Raw genomic sequence first — 26,078 nt, 5'->3', positions numbered from 1 at the left:
ATCACACCACACCTCCATCCAAACAGGGCATTCATTACCATATAATTGGCTCTAAGAGAGGGTCTGAGTAGTCTGTGGGTGTCAGGATGCACGTGTTGCATTACGCCTGATTGCCTGAACTGTGTCACTCTGACATTCTGCTCACTTATAATTAGCAGCACCTTATTAGAACAGATGAAAGTGACATCAGACAGAGACCATACTCTAAAGTAGCCTAGCAGGCCAATGAGTCACAGTCACACGGTTGGTTATTAGGCAATCTGAGTTTGTCCTTCCTTGAAATTTCAACACGGATGAAGACTGGAGTTGCGGTTGTGACTTTGAGGTTTATAAAATGAGTATGACAGTGTGGGCGCCATTTTCTGTCAGAAAATGCAGGAATAATTAGCATTGCAACTTTTACAATTGATCTTTAATGGATCTACAAACTAATACTAACCAAGCTTTACATAGTGTGGCTGATTGTAATCAAATGTCCACTTTCTCTTTTTTACCTTACATCACAACTGTAAGGTATTTTTCTTTAAACATATTCTATTAAAGCAGCACACTTGTATGTTTTCCCCACTTTTACTGCGGTATACTACAGTGTAGTGTACCCCAGCTTCAAATGCTTCGCAGGCAACAGAGGTTCCATAAAAATGCAGATGAGTTCTCTGAACTGAGTAACAGTAAGCTTGTAATAATCGGTTTGTACGCAAGCACTGCAGTCTGCTTTTGCTTTCATGTTTTCTTAACAGATTATTTAGGGGAGGCATTTTCATGCTGCTCTCTGGTAGACTGGGGTATTTCAGTTGGCCATAGAACCACATTGTTTCTTTCATTACGGTTTGTTTTCAAAATAATTACACTCGTAAGACACATCATTCAAGTAAATGTGGTGGGAAGAACAAAGCTGGCATTTCAAAGTCTGTTTCAATTGATAAAGCGTCTTTACAAATGTATGGTGTAAGGCTTTGTCTTACAGACAAGAGATGTAGGAAACGCTGATGCCTTTGCTAATGTGTTTATTTGTATAGTGTTTGTTTGTGTATCTGCATCCTTGCATATGTTCACGGGTGTTTGTTGTTTGCATTACAAAGACAAACCTGTAAAGTTGACGTTGCGAATGAACTTGAGCAACATGGTTCCATTGATGGTTTCCATTTTGGAGCAGAGGCCCACTTTCCCTGGACAGAGCTCCTTATGCATGTTGTGTAAGGCGTGAGCCATGGCGTAAACTGCATCAACCACAAACTGGACCTTCCCCTCCTGCTCATAGGACGAGTCCTTCCCGATCCGCTCGTGGTCTAAAGGGACACCAAAATAAAAGCCACTGTTAAATTCAATCATTATACAGTAGCATAACCCTCATGTAATGACATTAGTTCAAAGACAATAAACACACTTCTGTATTACAGTGAATATATCCCGTTGTCTGGTGTACAACTCAAATTATACTTCACTTGAGACTAAAAATATACATGTCTAACAAATATATTTATTTTTGGATAGGCTCCTTTGATATAGAATGAAAACATGACCGACCGACAGGTCTTGATCATCTGCTATGTTCTACTATTCATCAGAGGTTTGATAGTCAAGGCAAGAGTATGTGTTGGAGGAGTGGAGGACGACTGGAAGACAGAGCAAGACAGGCCTAATCATTCTTTAGTATTAATGCAATTAGTTATGACAGGTGTATATTAATCATAGCCGAGGTTGTTTCAATGCTTTGGAAATGTGTTAATCACCAAGTAAGGTTTCAATTAACATCCTGGTCCTGCAATTAGCTGCTGCCTTGTCAGCACGTTGGCATGGAGAGAGTGACAGTGGGACACTCCACTGGCCTTTAATCAGCTGGTCTTAGCTATAATTACAGCACAAGTGAGAAGGAAAAATCATAACCACCAGCCAAGGTGAGGGCATTGGGTCTGACTGCTCTATATAAGTGAGTTGTGATTGCGTACAGAGGCATGACTATAGTCTAGACTCTATATTATCAGTATGCTAGAGCAGAGGTTTTAGCCATTGAGAGGAGTCTGATTAGAAAGATATTGGATGGAAAATAGTGAAAAATGCTTTTCTCTTGAAACTTTCAACATAGAAATGCTACCAAAAAGTCATCCATGATTCACCAAATTATATTTTGAAAGAGGAAGCAAAATATTTCAGCATTTGTTTTCTTTTCAGTCTCCTCCATTTCCACTGTATAACTGTAAGGATTTTCCCCTAATAATAATAATAATAATATTAATAAATGTAAAATTAACACAATTACAGAAAGACCTGTGTAAAGGCCAACTTACAGAAGATGAACCTTTTGAGGAATTTCAATATTTTCAGTCTGGAAAAACACCAGGGCTTGATGGTATACCAGTAGAGGTATATCAAGCCTTTTTTGATGTACTCAAAGATCTATTATTAGCATGTTTTAATTACTCCTAAAAAATATATACTTTCAGGTACTCAACAAGAAGGTCTGATTTCATTAGTTCTAAAACAGGACCCAGGTGGTAAGTATAAAGATCCAATCCATTTAAAAAACTGGAGGCCTCTTACACTTCAATGTTGTGATGCGAAAATCCTGGTGAAACCAAGGCCTGGTCTTCATAGCAGATTTTGAAAAGACGTTTGATAAAGTACGACTAGAATTTATATATAAATGTCTGGGTTACTTTAATTTTGGTGAATCTCTTATACAATGGGTTAAAGTTATGTACAGGAACCCCAGATGTAAAATAGTAAATAATGGTTACTTCTCAGACAGTATTGAGCTTTTATGAGGAGTAAAACAAGGCTGTCCGTTGTCTCTATATCGATTTATTATGGCCATTGAAAGGCTAGCTATTAAAATTAGATCCAACAAGAACATCAAGGGGTTAGAAATCCAGGGAATAAAAACAATGTGTATGCCGATGACTCAAGTTTTTTCTTGATCTTGATCACTTTTCTAAACCTAATTATGACTAGTGTGTCATGTTATGTATTGGATTGCTAAAAGACACAGTGTTTACACTACCTTGTAGTTTACCAATAAAATGGGTGGATGGTGAAGTAGACATACATGGTATTCACATCTCAGAAAATATAAATGAATTTACCAGAATCAATTTCAATAGAAAGTTTGCAAAAATAGATAAGATTCTGCAACCATCGAGAGGTAAATCACATTGATTAACTTTTGGGTCCTATAACAGTTTACTTACTTACTATTGGCACTGCCTACTCCAGACGACTCATTTTTTAAATCATATATTTGGAATGTAAAGCCAGACAAAATTAAACATGCCTAATGAATATGAGTTTGGGGGGGGGCTAAAATTATTAAATATTAAAGCTTTAAACCTCTCAATAAAAGCTTCACTCATACATAAGTTATACTTAAATCCAAAATGGTTCTCCAGTAGATTATTAAGAAAGGCTCATCAGTTGGTCAAAAATGGTAGTATGTGAACCCTTTGGAATTATGTGGATTACTGCATAATTTGGTCATCAAATTTGATCTGATCTTCATCTAAGTCACAACAATAGACAAACATAGTGTGCTTAAACTAATAACACAGAAATTGTATTTTTCTTGTCTATATTGGACACATCATTTAAACATTCACAGTGTAGGTTGGAAACGCCTTTTCAGTTCTGCCCACATATTTTCTATAGGATTGAGGTCAGGGCTTTTTGATGGACACTCCAACACCTTGACTTTGTTGTCCTTAACTTCTTTGGGATAGGGGGCAGTATTTTCACGGCCGGATAAAAAACGTACCCGATTTAATCTGGTTACTACTCCTAGAATATGCATATAATTAGTAGATTTGGATAGAAAACACTCTGAAGTTTCTAAAACTGTTTGAATGGTGTCTGTGAGTATAACAGAACTCATATGGCAGGCAAAAAAACGGAGAAAATTGAGTCAGGAAGTGGGAGAAATTCAAAATGTAGTTTTCTTTTGAATCCCTTGAAAAACTACAATGACAGGATTTACGTTGTACCTCCTAACTCTTCCATTGGCTGTCAACAATCTTTAGGAACTGCTTTCATCCGTCATCTGTAACCGGGCAGAAAATTCTGGCTCGTTCAATCCCTGGCCAGTCTGAGAACAGGTGTCTTATGACGCGCATCCACGTGTCTTAGCTGTTGTTTTATTTTTCTTGTATGACGAATACCTATTGCCCGGTAGTAAAATTATCGCAATTTTACGTTAAAAAATACCCTAAAGGTTTGATTATAAACATCGTTTGACGTGTTTCTACAAACGGTAATGGAACTTTTGGCCATTTCGTCTACGGATTTGAGTCCACGCCACATGGCATTGTAAAGTGTTCTGGATGGGTCAACAAAACGGACGTATTTGGAAATAAATTATAGGCTTTGCAGAACAAATTAACATTTCTTGTGGAAGTGGGTGCCCATCCGAGTGCATTCCGCCGAAGATCAGCAAAGGTAAGTAAATATTTCAAACATATTTTTAGAGATTTGTCATCGTCGGGGTTGTAGGCTAACTGTATAGCTTAGCATTGAAGGCTAAGTTCTGTACTCAGAATATTGAACAATGGGCTTTTTCCGTAAAGTTATTTTGAAATCTGACAAAGTGGCTGCATAAAGGAGTAGATTATCTCTAATTCTTTAAATAATTGTTATAATTTTTTTTCAACGTTATGAGTTCTTCCGTAAATTAAATGTGCCTATTCACCGGAAGTTATCAGGGGAGAACATTTTCTGAACGTAACGCGCCAATGTAGAAATTGGGTTTTTGGATATAAATATAAACTTGATCGAACAAAAAATGCATGTATTGTCTAACATGATGTCCTAGGAGTGTCATCTGATGAAGATTGTCAAAGGTTAGTGCTTAATTTTAGCTGTAAATCTGGTTTTGTGATGGCTATCGTGCTTCTTTTTTTCTTTTTTGCTGATGTGCTATGCTAAAATAATCTAATGTTTTGCTTTCACCATAAAGCCTTTTTAAAATCGGACAATGTGATTGGATTAACGAGTAGAGTATCTTTAAAATGCCGTATAATACTTGAATTTTAATTTTGAGATAATTTTTTTTGAATTTTGCGCCGTGTTCTCTCACTGGTTGTTGTCCAACCAATCCCGTTAACGGATTTGCCTAGTTAAATAAAGGTTAAATAAGAAATGAACAGATAGTTACTCTTTTTGGCCTACTGCTAAATGGTCAACAGAACATGTCTACAAAGGCAAGGACATCAGTAGATTAGAAGTCACATTCAGACTCTAACAACACCACTAAACAGGAGCCCCATCTGGCTCTTGTATCTGTAATTATTATTTCAATATTAAAAAGTGTTTTCACCTGCCTGGGGATCGAATTATGTCATCTATAAGACGTGCTGAACAGAGTTTAACAGGATTGAAACCATTATCAGAGGGATGCAACGAGTTGAGTCATACAGCTAATATGAACACTGTTACAGCACACATTTTAATAAATGTCAGTGAAGATCGTTAAAAGTAGCACCCTTGCCCTGTAAAATCATTAGCGGAGAACCAGAGTTTGGAGGAGCTAGCGAGGGGAGTAGGATATTGGCAACGTGTAAAGGCACTGACAGCTGATCCTTAAGGTACTGTAACAGATCCCATCTGCCACACTTTTATCCTGCATGATCAATTTCTCATCATGCGATTCAAGTAAAATCAACAGGATCTACGTCCTCTGAGACAGTACAAACACTCCTAGTCAATTTAAGGATTTTGTCAGATTGCTAACTGAGATTCTCATTGCTTGATGTTTATTGCTCGTGGAATTAAATGAGTAGACTGGATAACCTCTCTGAATCATGCTTGAGATAAAGTGGAAGACTGGGGGGAGTAAATATACAGTATTATTTTTCACAGAATTTCTACTCAACTTTACCCATGGCCATGCCTCTGTAAGTATGTGAAGGTACATGTATTATATACTGCTCAAAAAAATAAAGGGAACACTTAAATAACACATTGTAACTCCAAGTCAATCACACTTCTGTGAAATCAAACTGTCCACTTAGGAAGCAACACTGATTGACAATAAATTTCACATGCTGTTGTGCAAATGGAATAGACAACAGGTGGAAATTATAGGCAATTAGCAAGACACCCCCAATAAAGGAGTGGTTCTGCAGGTGTTAACCACAGACCACTTCTCAGTTCCTATGCTTCCTGGCTGATGTTTTGGTCACTTTTGAATGCTGGTGTTGCTTTCACTCTAGTGGTAGCATGAGACGGAGTCTACAACCCACACAAGTGGCTCAGGTAGTGCAGCTCATCCAGGATGGCACATCAATGCGAGCTGTGGCAAGAAGGTTTGCTGTGTCTGTCAGCGTAGTGTCCAGAGCATGGAGGCGCTACCAGGAGTCAGGCCAGTACATCAGGAGACGTGGAGGAGGCCGTAGGAGGGCAACAACACAGCAGCAGGACTGCTACCTCCGCCTTTGTGCAAGGAGGAGCACTGCCAGAGCCCTGCAAAATGACCTCCAGCAGGCCACAAATGTGCATGTGTCTGCTCAAACGGTCAGAAACAGACTCCATGAGGATGGTATGAGGGCCCGATGTCCACAGGTGGGGGTTGTGCTTACAGCTTACAGTTTGGCATTTGCCAGAGAACACCAAGATTGGCAAATTCGCCACTGGCGCCCTGTGCTCTTCACAGATGAAAGAAGGTTCACACTGAGCACGTGACAGATGTGACAGAGTCTGGAGACGCCGTGGAGAACATTCTGCTGCCTGCAACATCCTCCAGCATGACCGGTTTGGCGGTGGGTCAGTCATGGTGTGGGGTGGCATTTCTTTGGGGGGCCGCACAGCCCTCCATGTGCTCGCCAGAGGTAGCCTGACTGCCATTAGGTACAGAGATGAGATCCTCAGACCCCTTGTGAGACCATATGCTGGTGCAGTTGGCCCTGGGTTCCTCCTAATGCAAGACAATGCTAGACCTCATGTGGCTGGAGTGTGTCAGCAGTTCCTGCAAGAGGAAGCATTGATGCTATGGACTGGCCCGCCCGTTCCCCAGACCTGAAACCAATTGAGCACATCTGGGACATCATGTCTCGCTCCATCCACCAACGCCACGTTGCACCACAGACTGTCCAGGAGTTGGCGGATGCTTTAGTCCAGGTCTGTGAGGAGATCCCTCAGGAGACCATCCGCCACCTCATCAGGAGCATGCCCAGGCGTTGTAGGGAGGTCATACAGGCACCTGGAGGCCACACACACTACTGAGCCTCATTTTGACTCGTTTTAAGGACATTACATCAAAGTTGGATCATGTGGTTTTCCACTTTAATTTTGAGTGTGAAATCCAGACCTCCATGGGTTGATAAATTGGATTTCCATTAATTATTTTTGTGTGATTTTGTTGTCAGCACATTCAACTATGTAAAGATAAAAGTATTTAATAAGATTATTTCATTCATTCAGATCTAGGATGTGTTATTTTAGTCTTCCCTTTATTTTTTTGAGCAGTGTATATTCATACTGTCATTTTCAGACTTACCAAATCCCTCCTTGCCATTGATACAGGGGGAGGCAACATTTGACATAATCAGTCTAGTTCTCTCATGTCCATTTGGAAAGTGGTCTCTGTGCCAGTAGCCAGACGTCATCCCTGATGAATGGGAGGGACCCTGTCACATATTACTCTTGCATTCGGTAAGTAAGGACTCTACTGCCCAGTGTTGACGGCTGTAATAAAAATCAACAGCCAGTGCCATCTAGGGGATGGCCCCTCTGCCCACTTCTCCCCCTTTTCCTCTCCCTTCAGACCATGCTCCAGTTCCAGGTCTAACTCTCTCATCTCACTATGTCTCTTATTGCCTAATCCACTGTTTCCCCAAATGTAAACAAGACATAGAATGTATAATAGGATGAAGAAAAGCAGGATGGAGTAATTGATAAAGTTGCTCAGCGTTTTGTTTTCTCTATGCCTCTTGAAAGATCTACATGGTCATTTCTTATCTAAACAGAGGAACTTAATGTTAACAAATGCTGGCTGTGAACAGATTTTTTTTTTTCTCTCTCTTGCTGCTGCTACTATATGCAGTCTGAATCTGTATTTGCCCAGGCTTGGAGAAGCAATTTAACATCTCTGACAAGACTTTGAATGCTTGAATAAAAAATGTCCAATTATGGTCCTGTACTTGTTTGCCACTGGTATACCAATCATAAGAGAACACACACGCACACACACAAACCCACACATACCTACCTCGGCTGTGGTAAATATTTTTGCATTAAATGGGACGAATAACTTTAAATCCCAGGATGAGGAGGCTCTGATCACTGAACAGGGTTTTGCTGCTCATTTGCGGCAATAAATTACATTCCCCAATGTTTTCGCATATTAAGTCTTTTTTTGTTTTTCCTTAACCGAAGAGAGAGCTCACAAAACACTCAAAATGCCATGCAGATGAGTTGAGTATCATAGAAGTTTTGGGCTGCTTGCATCATATCCACTGCCGACAATGGTCATATACCAACTTGTCCACAGTGGTTGTGGGTGCCTGCTAGCTGCTGCTCACAAGTAAACAATATATTTTCACTGATCATGAAGTCACATCTAACCCAGCATATTATGTATTTTCTTGTATCAAACAAAGCCATTATGCACAGCTTTACAATAATTTCACCTGGATTAATACACCGTTGATACTCTCTTGGCTGCATATAAAATACAGCACTTCAAAGAAATTAACAATGTGTGCTAGATTGGGAAGTTTTGAACAGGTTTAGACAATCTGCTCTCCTCGTAGTGGGCTGACATTTATTGGATGATAAAGGAAGAAAAGAAGAAGGCAGTGACTGAATACTAGGTTTGACGTGCTGCCTGGCAGACTGGAGAGTGCCTGCTGTGAAACCTTTGTGTCTTTGTATTGTTAATTCAGGGACAGCATCAAGGTGGGCCTTGAGAGTTTGAAAGAAAAAGAGGAGTCAGAAGAGGCCAGGTGATGTGTTCTGACTGAGCATACAGATGTAGGATCTTAATTTGAGCCAGTTTGCTACAGCAAGAAAATAATCCTGCAGCAACAGGAAATGTGAATTAATATATGGATTATAATTAATGGACTTTTTTGGTTTGAAATCAGGTCTGAAATGTAAAAGTGGAAATTACAAACTTCAGAAGCCTTTTAAAATATTTTTAATGTTTTAAATTGCATTCCGGAAAGTTCTCCTGCAACTGGTTGATGAAATTAAAATTCTACATTTGTATACACATAATTCCACTGAATGAAGGCTGATGTATTTTGCTACATGATTAATTTGCTCTGAGACAGGCTATAAATATATAGGGGTTCATAATGTTTTGTACACTCAGTGTGATATATACACACACACACACACACACACACACACACACACACACACACACACACACACACACACACACACACACACACACACACACACACACACACACACACACTACAGTTCAAAAGTTTGGGGTCACTTAGAAATGTCCTTGTTTTTGAAAGAAAAGCAACATTTTTGTCCATTAAAATAACATCAAATTGATCAGAAATACAGTGTAGAACAAGAACAAGAATAAACTGACGAGTTTCAGAAGAAAGGTCTTTGTTTCTGGCCATTTTGAGCCTGTAATCAAACCCACAAATGCTGATACTCCAGATACTCAACTAGTCTAAAGAAGGCCAGTTTTATTGCTTCTTTAATCAGAACAACAGTTTTCAGCTGTGCTAACATAATTGCCAAAGGGTTTTCTAATGATCAATTAGCTTTTTGAAATGATAAACTTGGATTAGCTAACACAATGTGCCATTGACAACATAGGAGTGTTGGTTGCTGATAATGGGCCTCTGTACGCCTATGTAGATATTCCATAAAAAAATCAGCCGTTTCCAGCTACAATTGTCATTTACAACATTAACAATGTCTACACTGTATTTCTGATCAATTTGATGTTATTTTAATGGACAAAAAGATTGCTTTTCTTTCATAAACAAGGACATTTCTAAGAGACCCCAAAGTTTTGAACGGAAGTGTATATATATATATATATATATATACACAGCAAAATATATAAACACAGCAAAAAAAGAAACGTCACTTTTTCAGGACCCTGTCTTTCAAAGATAATTCGTAAAAATCCCCAAACTTCACAGATCTTCATTGTAAAGGGTTTAAACACTGTTTCCCAAGCTTGTTCAATGAACAATAAACAATTAATGAACATGCACCTGTGGAACGGTCGTTAAGACACTAACAGCTTACAGACGGTAGGCAATTAAGGTCACAGTTATGAAAACTTAGGACACTAAAGAGGCCTTTCTACTGACTCTGAAAAACACCAAAAGAATGATGCCCAGGGTCCCTGCTCATCTGCGTGAACGTGCCTTATGCATGCTGCAAGTAGGCATGAGGACTGCAGATGTGGCCAGGGCAATAAATTGCAATGTCCATACTGTGAGACGCCTAAGACAGCGCTACAGGGAGACAGGACAGACAGCTGATCATCTTCGCAGTGGCAGACCACATGTAACAACACCTGCACAGGATCGGTACATCCGAACATCACACCTGCGGGACAGGTACAGGATGGCAACAACAACTGCCCGAGTTACACCAGGAATGCACAATCCCTCCATTAGTGGTCAGACTGTCCGCAATAGGCTGAGAGAGGCTGGACTGAGGGCTTGTAGGCCTGTTGTACGGCAGGTCCTCACCAGACATCACCAGCAACAACATCGCCTATGGGCACAAACCTACCGTCGCTGGACCAGACAGGACTGGCAAAAAGTGCTCTTCACTGACGAGTCACGGTCTGTACTCTGGAGCGGGATCGATTTGGAGGTGCAGGTTCCGTCATGGTCTGGGGCGGTGTGTCACATTATCTCAACGCTGTGCGTTACAGGGATGACATCCTCCTCCCTCAAGTGGTACCCTTCCTGCAGGCTCATCCTGACATGACCCTCCAGCATGACAATGCCACCAGACATACTGCTCGTTCTGTGCGGGATTTCCTGCAAGACAGGAATGCCAGTGTTCTGCCATGGCCAGCGAAGAGCCCGGATCTCAATCCCATTGAACACGTCTGGGACCTGTTGGATTGGAGGGTGAGGGCTAGGGCCACTCCCCCCAGAAATGTCCGGGAACTTGCAGGTGCCTTGGTGGAAGAGTGGGGTAACATCTCACAGCAAGAACTAGCAAATCTGGTGCAGTCCATGAGGAGGAGATGCACTGCAGTACTTAATGCAGCTGGTGGCCACACCAGATACTGACTGTTATTTTTGATTTTGACCCCCCCCCTTGTTCAGGGACACATTATTCCATTTCTGTTAGTCACATGTCTGTGGAACTTGTTCAGTTTATGTCTCAGTTGTTGAATCATGTAATGTTCAGACAAATATTTACACATGTTAAGTTTGCTGAAAATAAACGCAGTTGACAGTGAGAGGCCGTTTCTTTTTTTGCTGAGTTTATATATAGTTTACTACGTATGTTGTGCTATTACCCTTTCTTGTCTAAAGAAATACACTGGATTCTAATGTTTTGCATATTGAAATAATTCAGCAGCGAGAGAGAGAGAGGAGGGTCCTGACCCTATTGTTTACAATACAGTGGTAGCAAATGAAAAGCTTATCCAGCTATGAAGCATCTTTTCTGTCTCAGACTGTTTCACTGGAGGTATTACTCCTGTTATGGGCTCTTGACAGTAAGATACTGTATGAATGATTTTGAGGATTCCTCTGGTGTTTCTTCTTAAAACGCATTGAGACGTATTGGACGTCTAAGGCCATTTTAAATAAGCAGTGCTAGTTGGAAGTGTCTATAGTAAAAAAGGGTAGGATGTATCCCTATGCCAAGTTTCAAAACACAACTATACAATTCTAATTAGACTGTCGACTGACTTTGATAAATTCTGATTTCACTGAAGCTAAGGCAGAAACCTACTGTACTGATGTGTTCTCCCTGTATACCCAACAGCTTATGGCCATTGCCTTCTGATGTGGATTTATGCTGTATGTTTGTCAGTAATCATTAGTGGTATACTTTCGAGAGGGTTTGTTTGTAATTGCTTCTTTAGACTCTAAATTACTGTTTTTTGTCCCAGAAGGAGAAATATATTGTTGTGTGTTTAAACACTGAAATGGTGTAAAGACGCAGCAGGCAATAAATCCAACCATCAGAAACCCAACCATTCACCCACCACATAATTTCATGGGGAATAATACATTTTCAAAAGTAGAGCTAAATCAAGCGTCGTATATGGGTGACATCAGTTGCGCATATGGCAGTCGGGAGTCACTCTGCTCTTTCCCCCAAGTAGATTTGGAACCTTGCACTTGATTGAACATGAAAGGCTGAACATCAAGTGAGCTGGTGCCACCATGGCACAGACTTTGATGTGGAAGGCTATCATATAGCAGGGTGCTTCTTTCCAATGTATCATTAAGAAGAATTGGCCTCATCTCCCTTAAGCTCAAAACAGGCAGACTACAGTTCATGTCATCCTCGCTAAAAAATACATTTTCAGTCAAGTTAGGAAACTATTGCGAGCAATGTTGTGGGCTTGTTCAGTTATTATGCCATAGTGGTTACAAGTAGAATGACTGAACTGCTGACTCCACATTCAATCTTGAGGCCCTTTCTCACCAAGTCTGTTTTTTTTGTCTGAATAATTCGGACAAAAATAAATAACTAGAAATAAATACTTGCACGTCTTGTGAATGAATGAAGCTATTAATTTCTCTCTGCCTGTTTTTTTTACGTTTGCAAGGCATCATTGCAGCAATATCAATTTAGTCAATGCACCAGAGCTACACGTCACTCTCGCCATTCAAACTTCCCCACCAGTTCATTGCCAACACTGTAGCCTATTTTTTAGCCATTCCGCAAGCAAGAGGATTGATCGATGCTTCTCTCCTCTAATAGGCCTCGACCTATTAGTTTTAAAAAATTGCTTGAAATAATAATATACTCGTTCAAAAGCTAGAGAAAGGGGAAAGAGATAGGCCAGTGGAGAAATCAGCAGGGATGCGTGAATTGCGCAAAAAGGGAACAGTGAAGACAGAGAGATGTGTAAGTTTTCAACCTGGTCTGATAGACTAGACAACATAGTAAATGTAAATCCATGAATCACAAATGAGTATGATATGTTACGTTTGCTATGGTTACATAAGACCGATGGTTATTTAAGGCAAAAACAAAAGTAGATTGGTTGGTCAGGGTGGAAGGGTATGCGCATAATGCAAACATCTAGCAACCCAAAGGTTGCACGTTCAAATCTCATAGTAAATGTAAATAGCAAATGTTCAACTACTTGCTACTTTTTAGCTACTTTGCAACTATTTCGCCTGTTAGCTAACCCTTCCCCTAATTAGATGTTCAGGAGTCTTATGGCTTGACGGTAGATGCTGTATAGAAGCGTCTTGGACCTAGACTTGGCACTCCGGTACCTCTTTCCGTGCGGTAGCAGAGAGAGCAGTCTATGATTAGAGTGGTTGGAGTCTTTGACAATTTTTTGGGCCTTCCTCTGACACCGCCTTGTATGGAGGTCATGGATGGCAGGAAGTTTGGATGTACTGGGCCATACGCACTACCCTCTGTAGTGCCTTGCGGTCGGAGGCCGAGCAGTTGCCATACCAGGCAGTGATGAAACCAGTCAGGATGCTCTCGACGGTGCAGCTGTAGAACCTTTTGAGGATCTGAGGACCCATGCAAAATCTTTTCAGTCTCCTGTGGGGGAATAGGGTTTGTTGTGCACTCTTCATAACTGTCTTGGTTTGCTTGGACCATGTTAGTTTGTTGGTGATGTGGACATCAAGGAACTTGAAGATCTCAACCTGCTCCACTACAGCCCAGTCGACGAGAATGGGGGTGTGCTCGGTCCTTTTCCTGTAGCCCACAATCAACTCCTTAGCCTTGATCACGTTGATGGAGAGGTTGTTGTCCTGGCACCATATTGCCAAGACAACTTAATGATGGTGTTGGAGTCGTGCCTGGCCGTACAGTCATGAGTGAACAGGGGGTACAGGAAAGGCCTGAGCACGCACCCCTGAGGGGCCCCCGTGTTAAGGATCAGCGTGGCGGATGTGTTGTTACCTACCCTTACCACCTGGGGGCGACCCATCAGGAAGTCCAGGATCCAGTTGCAGAAGGAGGTGTTTAGTCCCAGGGTCCTTAGCTTAGTGATGAGCTTTGAGGGCACTACGGTGTTGAATGCTGAGCTGTAGTCAATGAATAGCATTCTCACATATAGTTGAAGTCGGAGGTCTACATGCAGCTGAAGTCAGAAGTTTACATACACTTAGGTTGGAGTCATTAAAACTCATTTTTCACCCACTCCACAAATTTCTTGATAACAAACTATAGTTTTGGCAAGTCGGTTAGGACATCTACTTTGTGCATGACACAAGTAATTTTTCCAACAATTGTTTACATACAGATTATTTCACTTATAATTCACTATATTACAATTCCAGTGGGTCAGAAGTTTCCATACACTAAGTTGACTGTGCCTTTAAACAGTTTGGAAAATTCCAGAAAATGATGTCATGGCTTTAGAAGCTTCTGATAGGCTAATTGACATCATTTGAGTCAATTGGAGGTGTACCTGTGGATGAATTTCAAGGCCTACCTTCAATCTCAGTGCCTCTTTGCTTGACATCATGGGAAAATCAAAAGAAATCAGCCAAGACCTCAGAAAAAAATTGTAGACTTCCACAAGTCTGGATCATCCTTGGGAGCAATTTCCAAATGCCTGAAGGTACCACGTTCATCTGTACAAACAATAGTACGCAAGTATAAACACCATGGGACCACGCAGCCGTCATACTGCTCAGGCAGGAGACGCATTTTGTCTCCTAGAGATGAACGTACTTTGGTGTGAAAAGTAGAAATCAATCCCAGAACAACAGCAAAGGACCTTGTGAAGATGCTGGAGGGAACAGGTACAAAAGTATCTATATCCACAGTAAAACAAGTCCTATATCGAACCTGACAGGCCGCTCAGCAAGGAAGAAGCCACTGCTCCAAAACCGACATAAAAAAAGCCAGACTACGGTTTGCAACTGCACATGGGGACAAAGATCGTACTTTTTGGAGAAATGTCCTCTGGTCTGATGAAACAAAAATAGAACTGTTTGGCCATAATCACCATCGTTATATTTGGAGGAAAAAGGGGGAGGCTTGCAAGCTGAAGAACACCATCCCAACTGTGAAGCACAGGGGTGGCAGGAGGGGGTGCTTTGTTGTGGGGGTGCTTTGCTGCAGCAGGGACTGGTGACCTTCACAAAATAGATGGCATCATGAGGCAGGAAAATTATGTGGATATATTGAAGAAACATCTCAAGACATTAGTCAGGAAGTTAAAGCTTGGTCGCAAAGGGGTCTTCCAAATGGACAATGACCCCAAGCATACTTCCAAAGATATTGGAGTGGCCATCACAAAGCCCTGACCTCAATCCCATAGAAAACTTGTGGACAGAACTGAAAAAGCGTGTGTGAGCAAGGATGTCTACAAACCTGACTGTTACACCAGCTCTGTCAGAAGGAATGGGCCAAAATTCACCCAACATATTGTGGGAAGCTTGTGGAAGGCTACCCGAAACATTTGACCCAAGTTAAACAATTTAAAGGCAATGCTACCAAATACTAATTGAGTGTATGTAAACTTCTGACCCACTGGGAATGTGATGAAAGAAGCAAAAGCTGAAATAAATCATTCTCTCAACTATTATTCTAACATTTCACATTCTTAAAATAAAGTGGTGATCCTAACTGACCTAAGACAGGGAATTTTTACTAGGAGTAAATGACAGGAATTGTGAAAAACTGAGTTTAAATGTACTTTGCTAAGGTGCATGTAAACTTCCGACTTCAATTGTAGGTCTTGAAATACATCTCTCCTTGGTCAAATAGCCCTTACTGTACACAGCCTGGAGGTGTGTTTTGTGTCATTGTCCAGTTGAAAAACAAATGATAGTCCCACTAAGCGCAAACCAGATGGGATGGAGTAACGCTGCAGATTGATGTGGGAGCCATGCTGGTTAAGTGTGCCTTGAATTCCAAATAAATCACACAGTGTCACCAGCAAAGCACCCCCACACCATCACACCTCCTCCTCCATGCTTCACGTGGGAACCACACTGTTAGAATAATTTGTATGTGTTAGGATGATGACTTAAGTGTTCCACTCTGAAATTGTAGGATAGGGGGAAAAGTTTGATAAATATGAGAAGATAAAACCAGGATATGGGTAGATCTGTTAGTTGTGAAATACTATGATGTTATATGCTTTAGTAGAGATGTAAACAGAGTGAAGTTGTAGAGTAGGTAATAGAAAATCCTTGGAGGGTTTCAAACCAAGAGGGTCCCAAAGGGGGAGGGGAGGTGAAAGCCTTGAAGAATGTGACAAATGTTATGGTTCTTTGTGGTTAGTGGAAAAGTACTGGTTGTTTGAGAAGGGAGTGGTCTAAAGATAGGAATGTATGTGTGTATTATAAAAGGACTGAGTCCTAATTTTTGACCTTGGAACGTTCTCTGAATAAACTGTACAGACCTTTTGCAGAAAGCCGAGTGCTTGCCTAATTATTCTTAACCCAGTGTCTTACAAACCTTGGGGATTAGTCAAAGCTTATTGATTGTTAATTATTATCATTGGGATTAAACATTTCCATAACACACACATGCAGAGATCATCCGTTCACCTACTCTGCGTCTCACAAAGACACAGCAGTTGGAACCAAAAATCTAAAATTTGGACGAATCAGACCAAAGGACAGATTTTCACCGGTCTAATGTCCATTGCTTGTGTTTCTTGGCCAAAGCAAGTCTCTTATTATTATTGGTGTCCTTCCTTTGACCAGGAAGGCCTGATTCACACAGTCTCCTCTGAACAGTTGATGTTGAGATGTGTCTGTTACTTGAACTCTGTGAATCATTTTGGGGGTTGCAATCTGAAGTGCAGTTAACTGTAATTAACTTATCCTCTGCAGTAGAGGTAAATCTGGGTCTTCCTTTCCTGTGGCGGTCCTCATGAGAGCCAGTTTCATCATAGCGCTTGATGGTTTTCGCCACTGCACTTGAAGTTCCAGATTGACTGACCGTCATGTCTTAAAGTAATGATGGGCTGTCGTTTCTCTTTGCTTATTTGAGCTGTTTTTGCCATAATATGGACTTGGTCTTTTACCAAATATAGCTATCTTCTGTATACCACCCCTACCTTGTCACAACACAACTGATTGGCTCAAATGCACAACGTTGAACAAGGCACACTTGTAAATTGCAATGCATTCCAATCAACTACAAGTGACTCATGAAGCCGGTTGAGAGAATGTCAAAAGTGTGCAAAGCTGTCATCAAGGCAAAGGATGGCTAGTTTGAAGAATCTTAAATACATTTTGATTTGTTTAACACTTTTCTGGTTAGTACATGATTCCATACAGTACGTGTTATTTCATAGTTTGACGTCTTCATTATTATTCTACAAACTTTTGACTGGTACTGTATGTTAATGTTGGCTATTTTTTGTGATTTTCTAGGTTGCTTGATTGTTTTCATTGCTTTACTGGGAGGCTTATCAGAGGCAGACATGACAGTGATATTTATAATTGAGCAGATAGTGCAGGGTGAATTGCTCACAGTGGGCTTCCTACTAGGGCAAACAGTCTCAATGCTAACAGTATAACTCAGGTTCATAGACACAATTGACAAATGTTGTAAGTCAAGGGACACAAAGACGCACCAAACATTGCTCGATTATGGAAGGCAACCTTGACTTCAGGCGGCCTTTAAGTTTCAGCGAGAGAATGGCCTCAGCCAGTCGTGCAGATAACTTTCCTCATCCTCCTTCTTCCGCTGGCCTTGATGACTCATGTCGATTGGGAAGGTGAGCAACAGAGTGAGTCAGTCATTCAGTCAGTCATGTTCGCTTGATTCCTCAGTGCACCCAGACAGGAGGCCTCACTTTGGATTGAAGTCAGCGACAAGCATCGCACCTGATGGAGCTGTAAATTCCCTAGTCGCGGAGCCCTGGGTGCTACAGGCACATTAATTACCGAAAAGGTTGTTTTTATCAAAGAAATGCCACAGGCTGATAAAGGTGACACACTAGCTGAATGAACAAACTGTGACAGAATTCTGTGCTCAAATTGGAATAATAATAATTCTGTAAAATAAAAGCCATTCAAGGTTCTGAAGAATCAAAATGGGACAGCAAAGTCGTACTAAACACGTCAGAGCTCTGACTAGATCTCAACAGAAGATGGCTGCATTGAACATGTGTGCCAATGACACAATATTCTGCACAATAAATGCCAGGGGTCCATGGTTTCACAGTGCAATCCATTCTATTAGTACTCCCATTGACAGTTGTGCATTATTAATTGTTGTCCATGCAGAGATAATCTTAAGAAATCTCATGCCACACCACTGTACAGATAGATGTATTTGCTCACGGAGGAGAAGTTTGTCTCCAATTTGTGCCCCTTTTCACATACTGTAACAGGAGATCAGCCATAGCAGAGTATGGCTTAATTGATTTAGGTTTGCATGTATTATGTTGACTCTGTGGTTATGTTCACTAGAAAGGACAGGATTGCGTGATGGACTGTATCTGGTCCTGTATCTGAGCTCAACTTACAATTCGGTCACATTATTTGAAACCTCGCAGAGAAAACAAACTTTGACCAATGTTGGATATATTCAACGAATATAGTCAAAATGCTCCTGCAAATGCCAGACAGAGCCAAATCATACTTTTTACTGGATCAGGACGTATATTGTGTCTGTACTGTAATCTCCTCCTAGAAGTGGAGGTCATTTATTATTCAAAGTTAAAGCTACAAGTGTGTTATTTAAATGTTTACACTTACTGCTCTCATAGAAACAGTATTGGCACTAGGGTTGAATATTTTCCTGGTATTTTACAAATGTTCCATCCTGAGAACAATTTATTTTCTCCCGAGTATTCGTCATTTTAAAGCATATAAGGCACATACAGTTGTAGTCGGAAGTTTACATACACCTTAGCCAAATACATTCACACTCAGTTTTTCACAATTCCTGACATTTAATCCTAGTAAAAATTCCCTTTCTTAGGTCAGTTAGGATCACCACTTTATTTTAAGAATGTGAAAAATCAGAATAATAGTAGAGAGAATGATTTATTTCAGCTTTTATTTCTTTCATCACATTCCCAGTGGGTCAGAAGTTCACATACACTCAATTAGTATTTGGTAGCATTGCCTTTAAATTGTTTAACTTGGGTCAAACGTTTCGGGTAGCCTTCCACAAGCATCCCACAATAAGTTGGGTGAATTTTGGCCCATTCCTCCTGACAGAGCTGGTGTAACTGAGTCAGGTTTGTAGGCCTCCTTGCTCGCACACGCTTTTTCAGTTCTGCCCACAAATTTTCTATAGGATTGAGGTCAGAGATTTGTGATGGACACTCCAATACCTTGACTTTGTTGTCCTTAAGCCATTTTGTCACAATTTTGGAAGTATGCATGGGGTCATTGCTCATTTGAAAGACCCATTTGCAACCAAGCTTTAACTTCCTGACTGATGTCTTGAGATGTTGCTTCAATATATATCCACATAATTTTCCTGCCTCATGATGCCATCTATTTTGTGAAGTGCACCAGTCCCTCCTGCAGCAAAGCACCCCCACAACATGATTCTGTCACCCCTGTGCTTCATGGTTGGGATGGTGTTCTTCGGCTTGCAAGCATCCCCCTTTTTCCTCCAAATATAATGATGGTCATCATGGCCAAACAGTTCTATTTTGGTTTATTGCTTTTCAGGTAATTTCAATATAGGACTCGTTTTACTGTGGAAAAAGATACTTTTGTACCTGTTTCCTCCAGCATCTTCACAAGGTCCTTTGCTGTTGTTCTGGGATTGAGTTGCACTTTTTGCACCAAAGCACATTCATCTCTAGGAGACAGAACGCGTCTCCTTCCTGAGCGCTATGGCGGCTGCGTGGTCCCATGGTGTTTATACTTGCGTACTATTGTTTGTACAGATGAACGTGGTACCTTTAGGTATTTGGAAATTGCTCCCAAGGATGAACCAGACTTGTGGAGGTCTACAATGGCTGATTTCTTTTGATTTCCCCATGATGTCAAGCAAAGAGGCAATGAGTTTGAAGGTAGGCCTTGAAATACATCCACAGGTACACCTCCAATTAACTCAAATGTTGACTCAAATGTTGTCAATCAGAAGCTTCTAAAGCCATGACATCATTTTATGGAATTTTCCAAGCTGTTTAAAGGCACAGTCAACTTAGTATATGTAAACTTCTGACCCACTGGAATTGTGATACAGTTAATTATAAGTGAAATAATCTGTTTGTAAACAATTGTTGGAAAAATTACTTGTGTCATGCACAAAGTAGATGTCCTAACCGACTTGCCAAACTATAGTTTATTAAAAAGAAATTTGTGGAGTGGTTAAAAAACGAGTTTTAATGACTCCAACTTAAGTGTATGTAAACTTCCGACTTCAACTGTACATATGTCTGGATTTGTTTAGAGCTTTGATCGGCGTAAAAATTCAAGCATGATGCAACCTCAGCCTGATGAGCCATTTGGTGTATTCGGAAAGTATTCAGACCTCTTCCATTTTTACACATTTTGTTACATTACAGCCTTATTTAAAATGTGATAAAATAAAATAAAAATCCTCATCTACGCACAATACCCCATAATGATAAAGTGAAAACAGGTTTAGACATTTTTGCAAATGTATTAAAAATAAAAAAGTATTCAGACCTTTTGCTATGAGACTCGAAATTGAGCTCAGGTGCATCCTGTTTCCATTGATAATCCTTGAGATGTTTCTACAACTTGATTGGAGTCCACCTGTGGTAAATTCAATTGATTGGACATGATTTGGAAAGGCATACACCGGTCTATATAAGGTCCCACAGTTGACAGTGAAAGTCAGAGCAAAAACCAAGCCACAAGGTCGAAGGAATTGTCCGTATAGAATCGAGACCGCTCCGCGGCACAATACAGCCCACTTGGAGTTTGCCTAAAGGCACCTAAAGGACTCCCAGACCATGAGAAGCAAGATTCTCTTGTCTGATAAAACCAAGATTGAATTCTTTGGTTTGAATGCCAAGCGTCACTTCCGAAAGAAACCTGGCACCATCCCTACAGTGAAGCATTGTGGTGGCAGGAAAATTACGTGGGGATGTTTTACAGCGGCAGGGACTGGGAGACTAGTCAGGATCGAGGGAAAGATGAACGGAACAAAGTAAAGAGAGATCCTTGATGAAGACCTGCTCCAGAGCTCTCTAGACCTCAGACTGGGGTGAATGTTCACCTTCCAACAGGACAACAACCCTAAGAACACAGCCAAGACAATGCAGGAGTAGCTTCGAGACAAGTCTCTGAATGGCCTTGAGTAACCCAGCCAGAGCCTGGACTTGAACACCTCTGGGGAGACCTAAAAAAATTGCTGTGCAGTGACTTTCCCCATCAAACCAGACAGAGCTTGAGAGGATCTGCAGAGAAGAATGGGAGAAACTCCCCAAATACAGGTGTGCCAAGCTTGTAGCGTCATACCCAAGAAGACTCGAGGCCGTAATCGCTGCCAAAGGTGTTTAAACAAACTACTGAGTAAAGGGTCTGAATACTTATGTAAATGCAATATTTTTTTATTTTTTTTTAATAACACATACATATATACACATACATATATATATATATATACACATTTAAAAACTTTTAAAATGTCATCCTGAAATATAGGTGAAGCATGTCAAAGACAAAATGACAGATGCCGAGAAAAAGGGCAAATCATTACATAATATATATAATGTATGTATGTATGTATCTATGTATGTATGTATGTGATATATATATATATATATATATATACACACACATACATACATAGATACATTATATATATATATATATATAGCCTCATAACATGTTAAAACAATAATGTTGATATCATGGCTGGTCAGCCCTTGCATCCATAGCTCTGTCTATTAATCTGAGAGTGGTTACATTTCTCCAGGCCCATCCCTCAGCTTTTTACCCTAACAGAGGCAGGGCGAACGTTTTGTTGTTATTTCATCTGTGGATTTGCCCTTTAAACAGCTGCATGTTATCAATATATCAAAGTGTCATCAGCAAAAAGGTAAGCAATAGGCCTATAGCAAATGCAGCATGTGGCATTCATTTTTCACATGTAAATAGCATTTTTCAGTACTGCTCAAAGCATGCCATTTCATGAGCGGAGCATTTATTTTTCAACTCGAATCAATGAGCCCAATCAGTCCTCCATGACAACAACATCATAAACAACAGAATAAGGCTGGCTAATAAGTCCTTAGTTTTGGGGTTATGCTCAATTAAAACAATTTGGCTAATCTATACTTCCATTTCTTCTTAGGGAAACCCTCAATCTTTGCCTAAAATGACATACCCAAATCTAACTGCCTGTAGCTTATGCCCTGAAGCAAGGATATGCATATTCTTGGTACCATTTGAAAGGAAACACTTTGAAGTTTGAGGAAATGTGAATTGAATGTAGGAGAATATAACACAATAGATCTGGTAGAAGAAAATACTAAGAAAAAAACAACTTTATTTTTTTGTCCAAAATAAAAAGGCATGTTGTCGCACAAGATTAGCAGCTACATTTTGCGACAGATACAGGGCTTCCGGATACGCTCATTGGCTATCTAGCTAGCTATGTTTGACCCCGATTGGTGCTTATTTGACAAAGTTAGAGTTGATCAAGTGAAGACCGCCCAAGTCGTCGGTGTGCCATGAAGGCGTCACTCTCTGACCAAATTTGGTGTCCTATAGGATATACTACACCCCTAATGATATAGTGAAGTCTGGTTACATTCTAGGATCTCTGAGGAATACATACGAACGTGATTTGACTGGTTGAAACAACGTTTAGGGTTGGATTTTAACAGATTCCTTTCTTTGCAAATTGAATGAGTGGAAATACAAAATCGATTGTGTATGCTATATGGACCTTTTTAGGATATGAAAAATGATTTTATCTAATAAAACGACAATTCATGTTATCTCTGGGACCCTTTGTATGATAAATCTGAGCAAGAATTCAGAATGTAAGTACACATTTCACCTTCAGAGGTGAATTTATCAAACCTATCGGGGTGAAAAAAGTGTTTTGTTGTTAGGAGCTCTCCTCAAACAATAGCATGGCATTTTCTTGCAGTAATAGCTACTGTAAATTGGACAGTTCAGTTATATTAACAAGAATTTAAGCTTTCAGCCGATATAAGACACTTACATGTACCGATATTTGTTGTTTCTCTAAAATCTGCGATCGTGACACAAGGCACTGCATGATTTACAACTGTCCCGTTGGCGGGACACCAATCGCTAATTCCAAGTCCTATTCTTGAAGATCAAGGGGTATAACATTTATTGGAATGACTGGAATTCTGATAGACTTTGGTTTTTAATATAAAGATATAATTTAATCAAAATTATAATATGTACTAGAAAGCGATGTGTTAGAACAAGCCTCCCGAGTGGCCCAGCGGTCTAAGGCACTGCATCTCAGTGCTTGAGGCGTCACTACAAACACCTTGGTTCCAATCCAGGCTGTATCACAACCGGCCGTAATTGGGAGTCCCATAGGGCGGCGCCCAGCATCGTCTGGGTTTGGCGGGTGTAGGCTGTCATTGTAAATAAGAATTTGTTCTTAACTGACTTGCCTAGTTAAATGTTTTTTTTTATTTAAAGTAAAGTTTAACATCCATATATGGCCAGCTATGTAAACTTTAACATTGTTTTATCCTGCAATAGATGTCGTTCAATTGGTAACATTCATTTTTATCTTCTTTTAATGCCTTTTAGTAATCTAAAAGTAACAATGTGATCAGATTACGTTACTGAGTTTTGGTAATGCAAAAGTCACGTTACTGATTACAATTTTGGACAGGTAACTAGTAACCGTAACGGATTACATTTAGAAAGTAGCCTACCCAACCCTGAGTATAGGCTCTGCTGCAGAAAATGTAGCCCTACCAGTCACAATAAAAAATAGTTACCACAATGACATGTATTTGGAACTGAGCACTATATCTCAACACTGAGCATTGATCATGCAGATAGCAGAGAGAAGGCCATATAGTAGCCAGCTTTAGACATCCCATATAATTTAACAGTTCCATTTCACGTCATGCTGTTCATAGAAATCATTTGTTATAATTTACCAGTTTCTCGCAGTTATTTATCCTGGGAAAAGGGAGTGAATCTAGGTAAATCTCAGTAGCCCAGTTCCCACTATTCCACCCTACTTGGCACTAAGAGCGTTCTCAAGTTGCTGTGGACCTCCTTATTTCTGACTGTAGGAGTCTTGGCAAGTAATTGCCTGTGATTTTTCAAATCAGCTTAATCATCAACGAGCAATTTCCTCTAAGCTAGTCGAATGACTCCAGTCCAGCTAGTATAGGTTGATGGAGAGGCACTAGCTCTCGCTGGCCGATATCAATGTGTGGAATTAAAGTACTTAGTGGCTTGGCTTATGACCTGGCTGCCATCCACTATTGAATGGGTTTCGTCGCCATCTGGCCATGGACACATTGAGCAATAGAGGGACCTACAGGTTAAGGTGGTTGTCACCTACAATGTAAGTTAAGTACAAGCAAGGAGATTTGGACTGAGACCAGTAGTTGGATCTGAATTATACATCCAGACTCCGGGGCCGAGGTCTTTCAGTCTGGAGCCACCATCCTAATAGATGAGAAAAGGTACTAAAAAGGTACTAAAACCCTGCATTATAGCATAAGTACCGACAGCTGACATGTAAGTGGTTGATGTATGTGACTTAAAATAACCATTATTTTGTTTTGCTGTTCATTCCACATACAAACACAAAACCCAAAACTTCTGAGGGGGTACACTTGGGTAACAGTCCCCATAACCACCGGTCCCTGGGGTTTCTTATGAAATTGAATGGAAGGCTTTACAGTCCCAGCTTCCTCAGTTAAATATTTACAGTAACATCAGCAGTTGGCCAATAGCAGGGGGTGATTCGTAAATACACTATATATACACAAAAGTATGTGGACACCTCTTCAAATTACTGGATTCGGCTATTTCAGCCCCACCCATTGCTGACAGGTGTATAAAATCAAGCACACAGCCATACAATCTCCATATACAAACATTTGCAGTAGAATGGCCTTGAAGAGCTCAGTGACTTTCAACGTGGCACCATCATAAGATGCCTCACTTTCAACAAGTCAGTTCGTAAAATGTCTTCCCTGCTAGAGCTGTGCCGGTCAACTGTAAGTGCTGTTATTGTGTAGTGGAAACATTTAGGAGCAACAACGGCTCAGCCCCGAAGTGGTAGGCCACACAAGCTCACAGAACGGGACCGCTGAGTGCTGAAGCCCGTAGTCCGTAAAAATAGTCTGTCCTCAGTTGCAACACTCACTACGGAGTTTCAAACTGCCTCTGGAAGCAACATCAGCACGATAACTGTTCGTCGGGAGCTTCATGAAATAGGTTTCCATGGCCGAGCAGCCGCACAAAAGCCTAAGATCACCATGCGCAATGCCAAGCGTTGGCTGGAGTGGTGTAAAGATCGCCGCCATTGGACTCTGGAGCAGTGGAAACACGTTCTCTGGAGTGATGAATCACATTTTACATTTTACATTTTAGTCATTTAGCAGACGCTCTTATCCAGAGCGACTTACAGTAGTGAATGCATACATTTCATTTCATACATTTTTTGTTCCCGTACTGGTCCCCCGTGGGAATCGAACCCACAACCCTGGCGTTGCAAACACCATGCTCTACCAACTGAGCCACACGGGACAATCACGCTTCACCATCTGGCAGTCCAACAGACTAATCTGGGTTTGGCGGATGCCAGGAGAACGCTAACTGCCCCAATGCATAGTGCTAACTGTAAAGTTTGGTGGAGGAGGAATAATGGTTTGGGGCTGTTTTTTATGGTTTGGGCATAATTCCAGTGAAGGGAGATCTTTACACTACAGTATACAATGACATTCTATACGATTCTGTGCTTCCAACTTTGTGGCAACAGTTTGTGGAAGACCCTTTCATGTTTCAGCATGACAATGCCCCCGTGCACAAAGCGAGGCCCATGCAGAAATGGTTTGT

At 40.7% G+C, this 26,078-nt stretch overlaps 1 protein-coding gene across 1 annotated transcript in view; it reads right to left on the bottom strand.

Annotated features, from left to right (window-relative positions):
• The window catches only part of LOC106567287 (metabotropic glutamate receptor 4), a 331,632-nt gene that overhangs the window by 33,204 nt on the left and 272,350 nt on the right, over positions 1-26,078 (bottom strand). The window contains exon 7 of the mRNA XM_045693162.1: positions 1,089-1,289. Coding sequence (XP_045549118.1) covers positions 1,089-1,289 — 201 coding nt within the window. The remainder of the gene's footprint in view (positions 1-1,088; positions 1,290-26,078) is intronic.

The sequence above is a fragment of the Salmo salar genome, chromosome ssa13 (genome assembly GCF_905237065.1).
Source record: "Salmo salar chromosome ssa13, Ssal_v3.1, whole genome shotgun sequence".
Lineage (NCBI taxonomy): Eukaryota > Metazoa > Chordata > Actinopteri > Salmoniformes > Salmonidae > Salmo > Salmo salar.
This window is presented reverse-complemented; position numbering and strand designations above follow the sequence as displayed.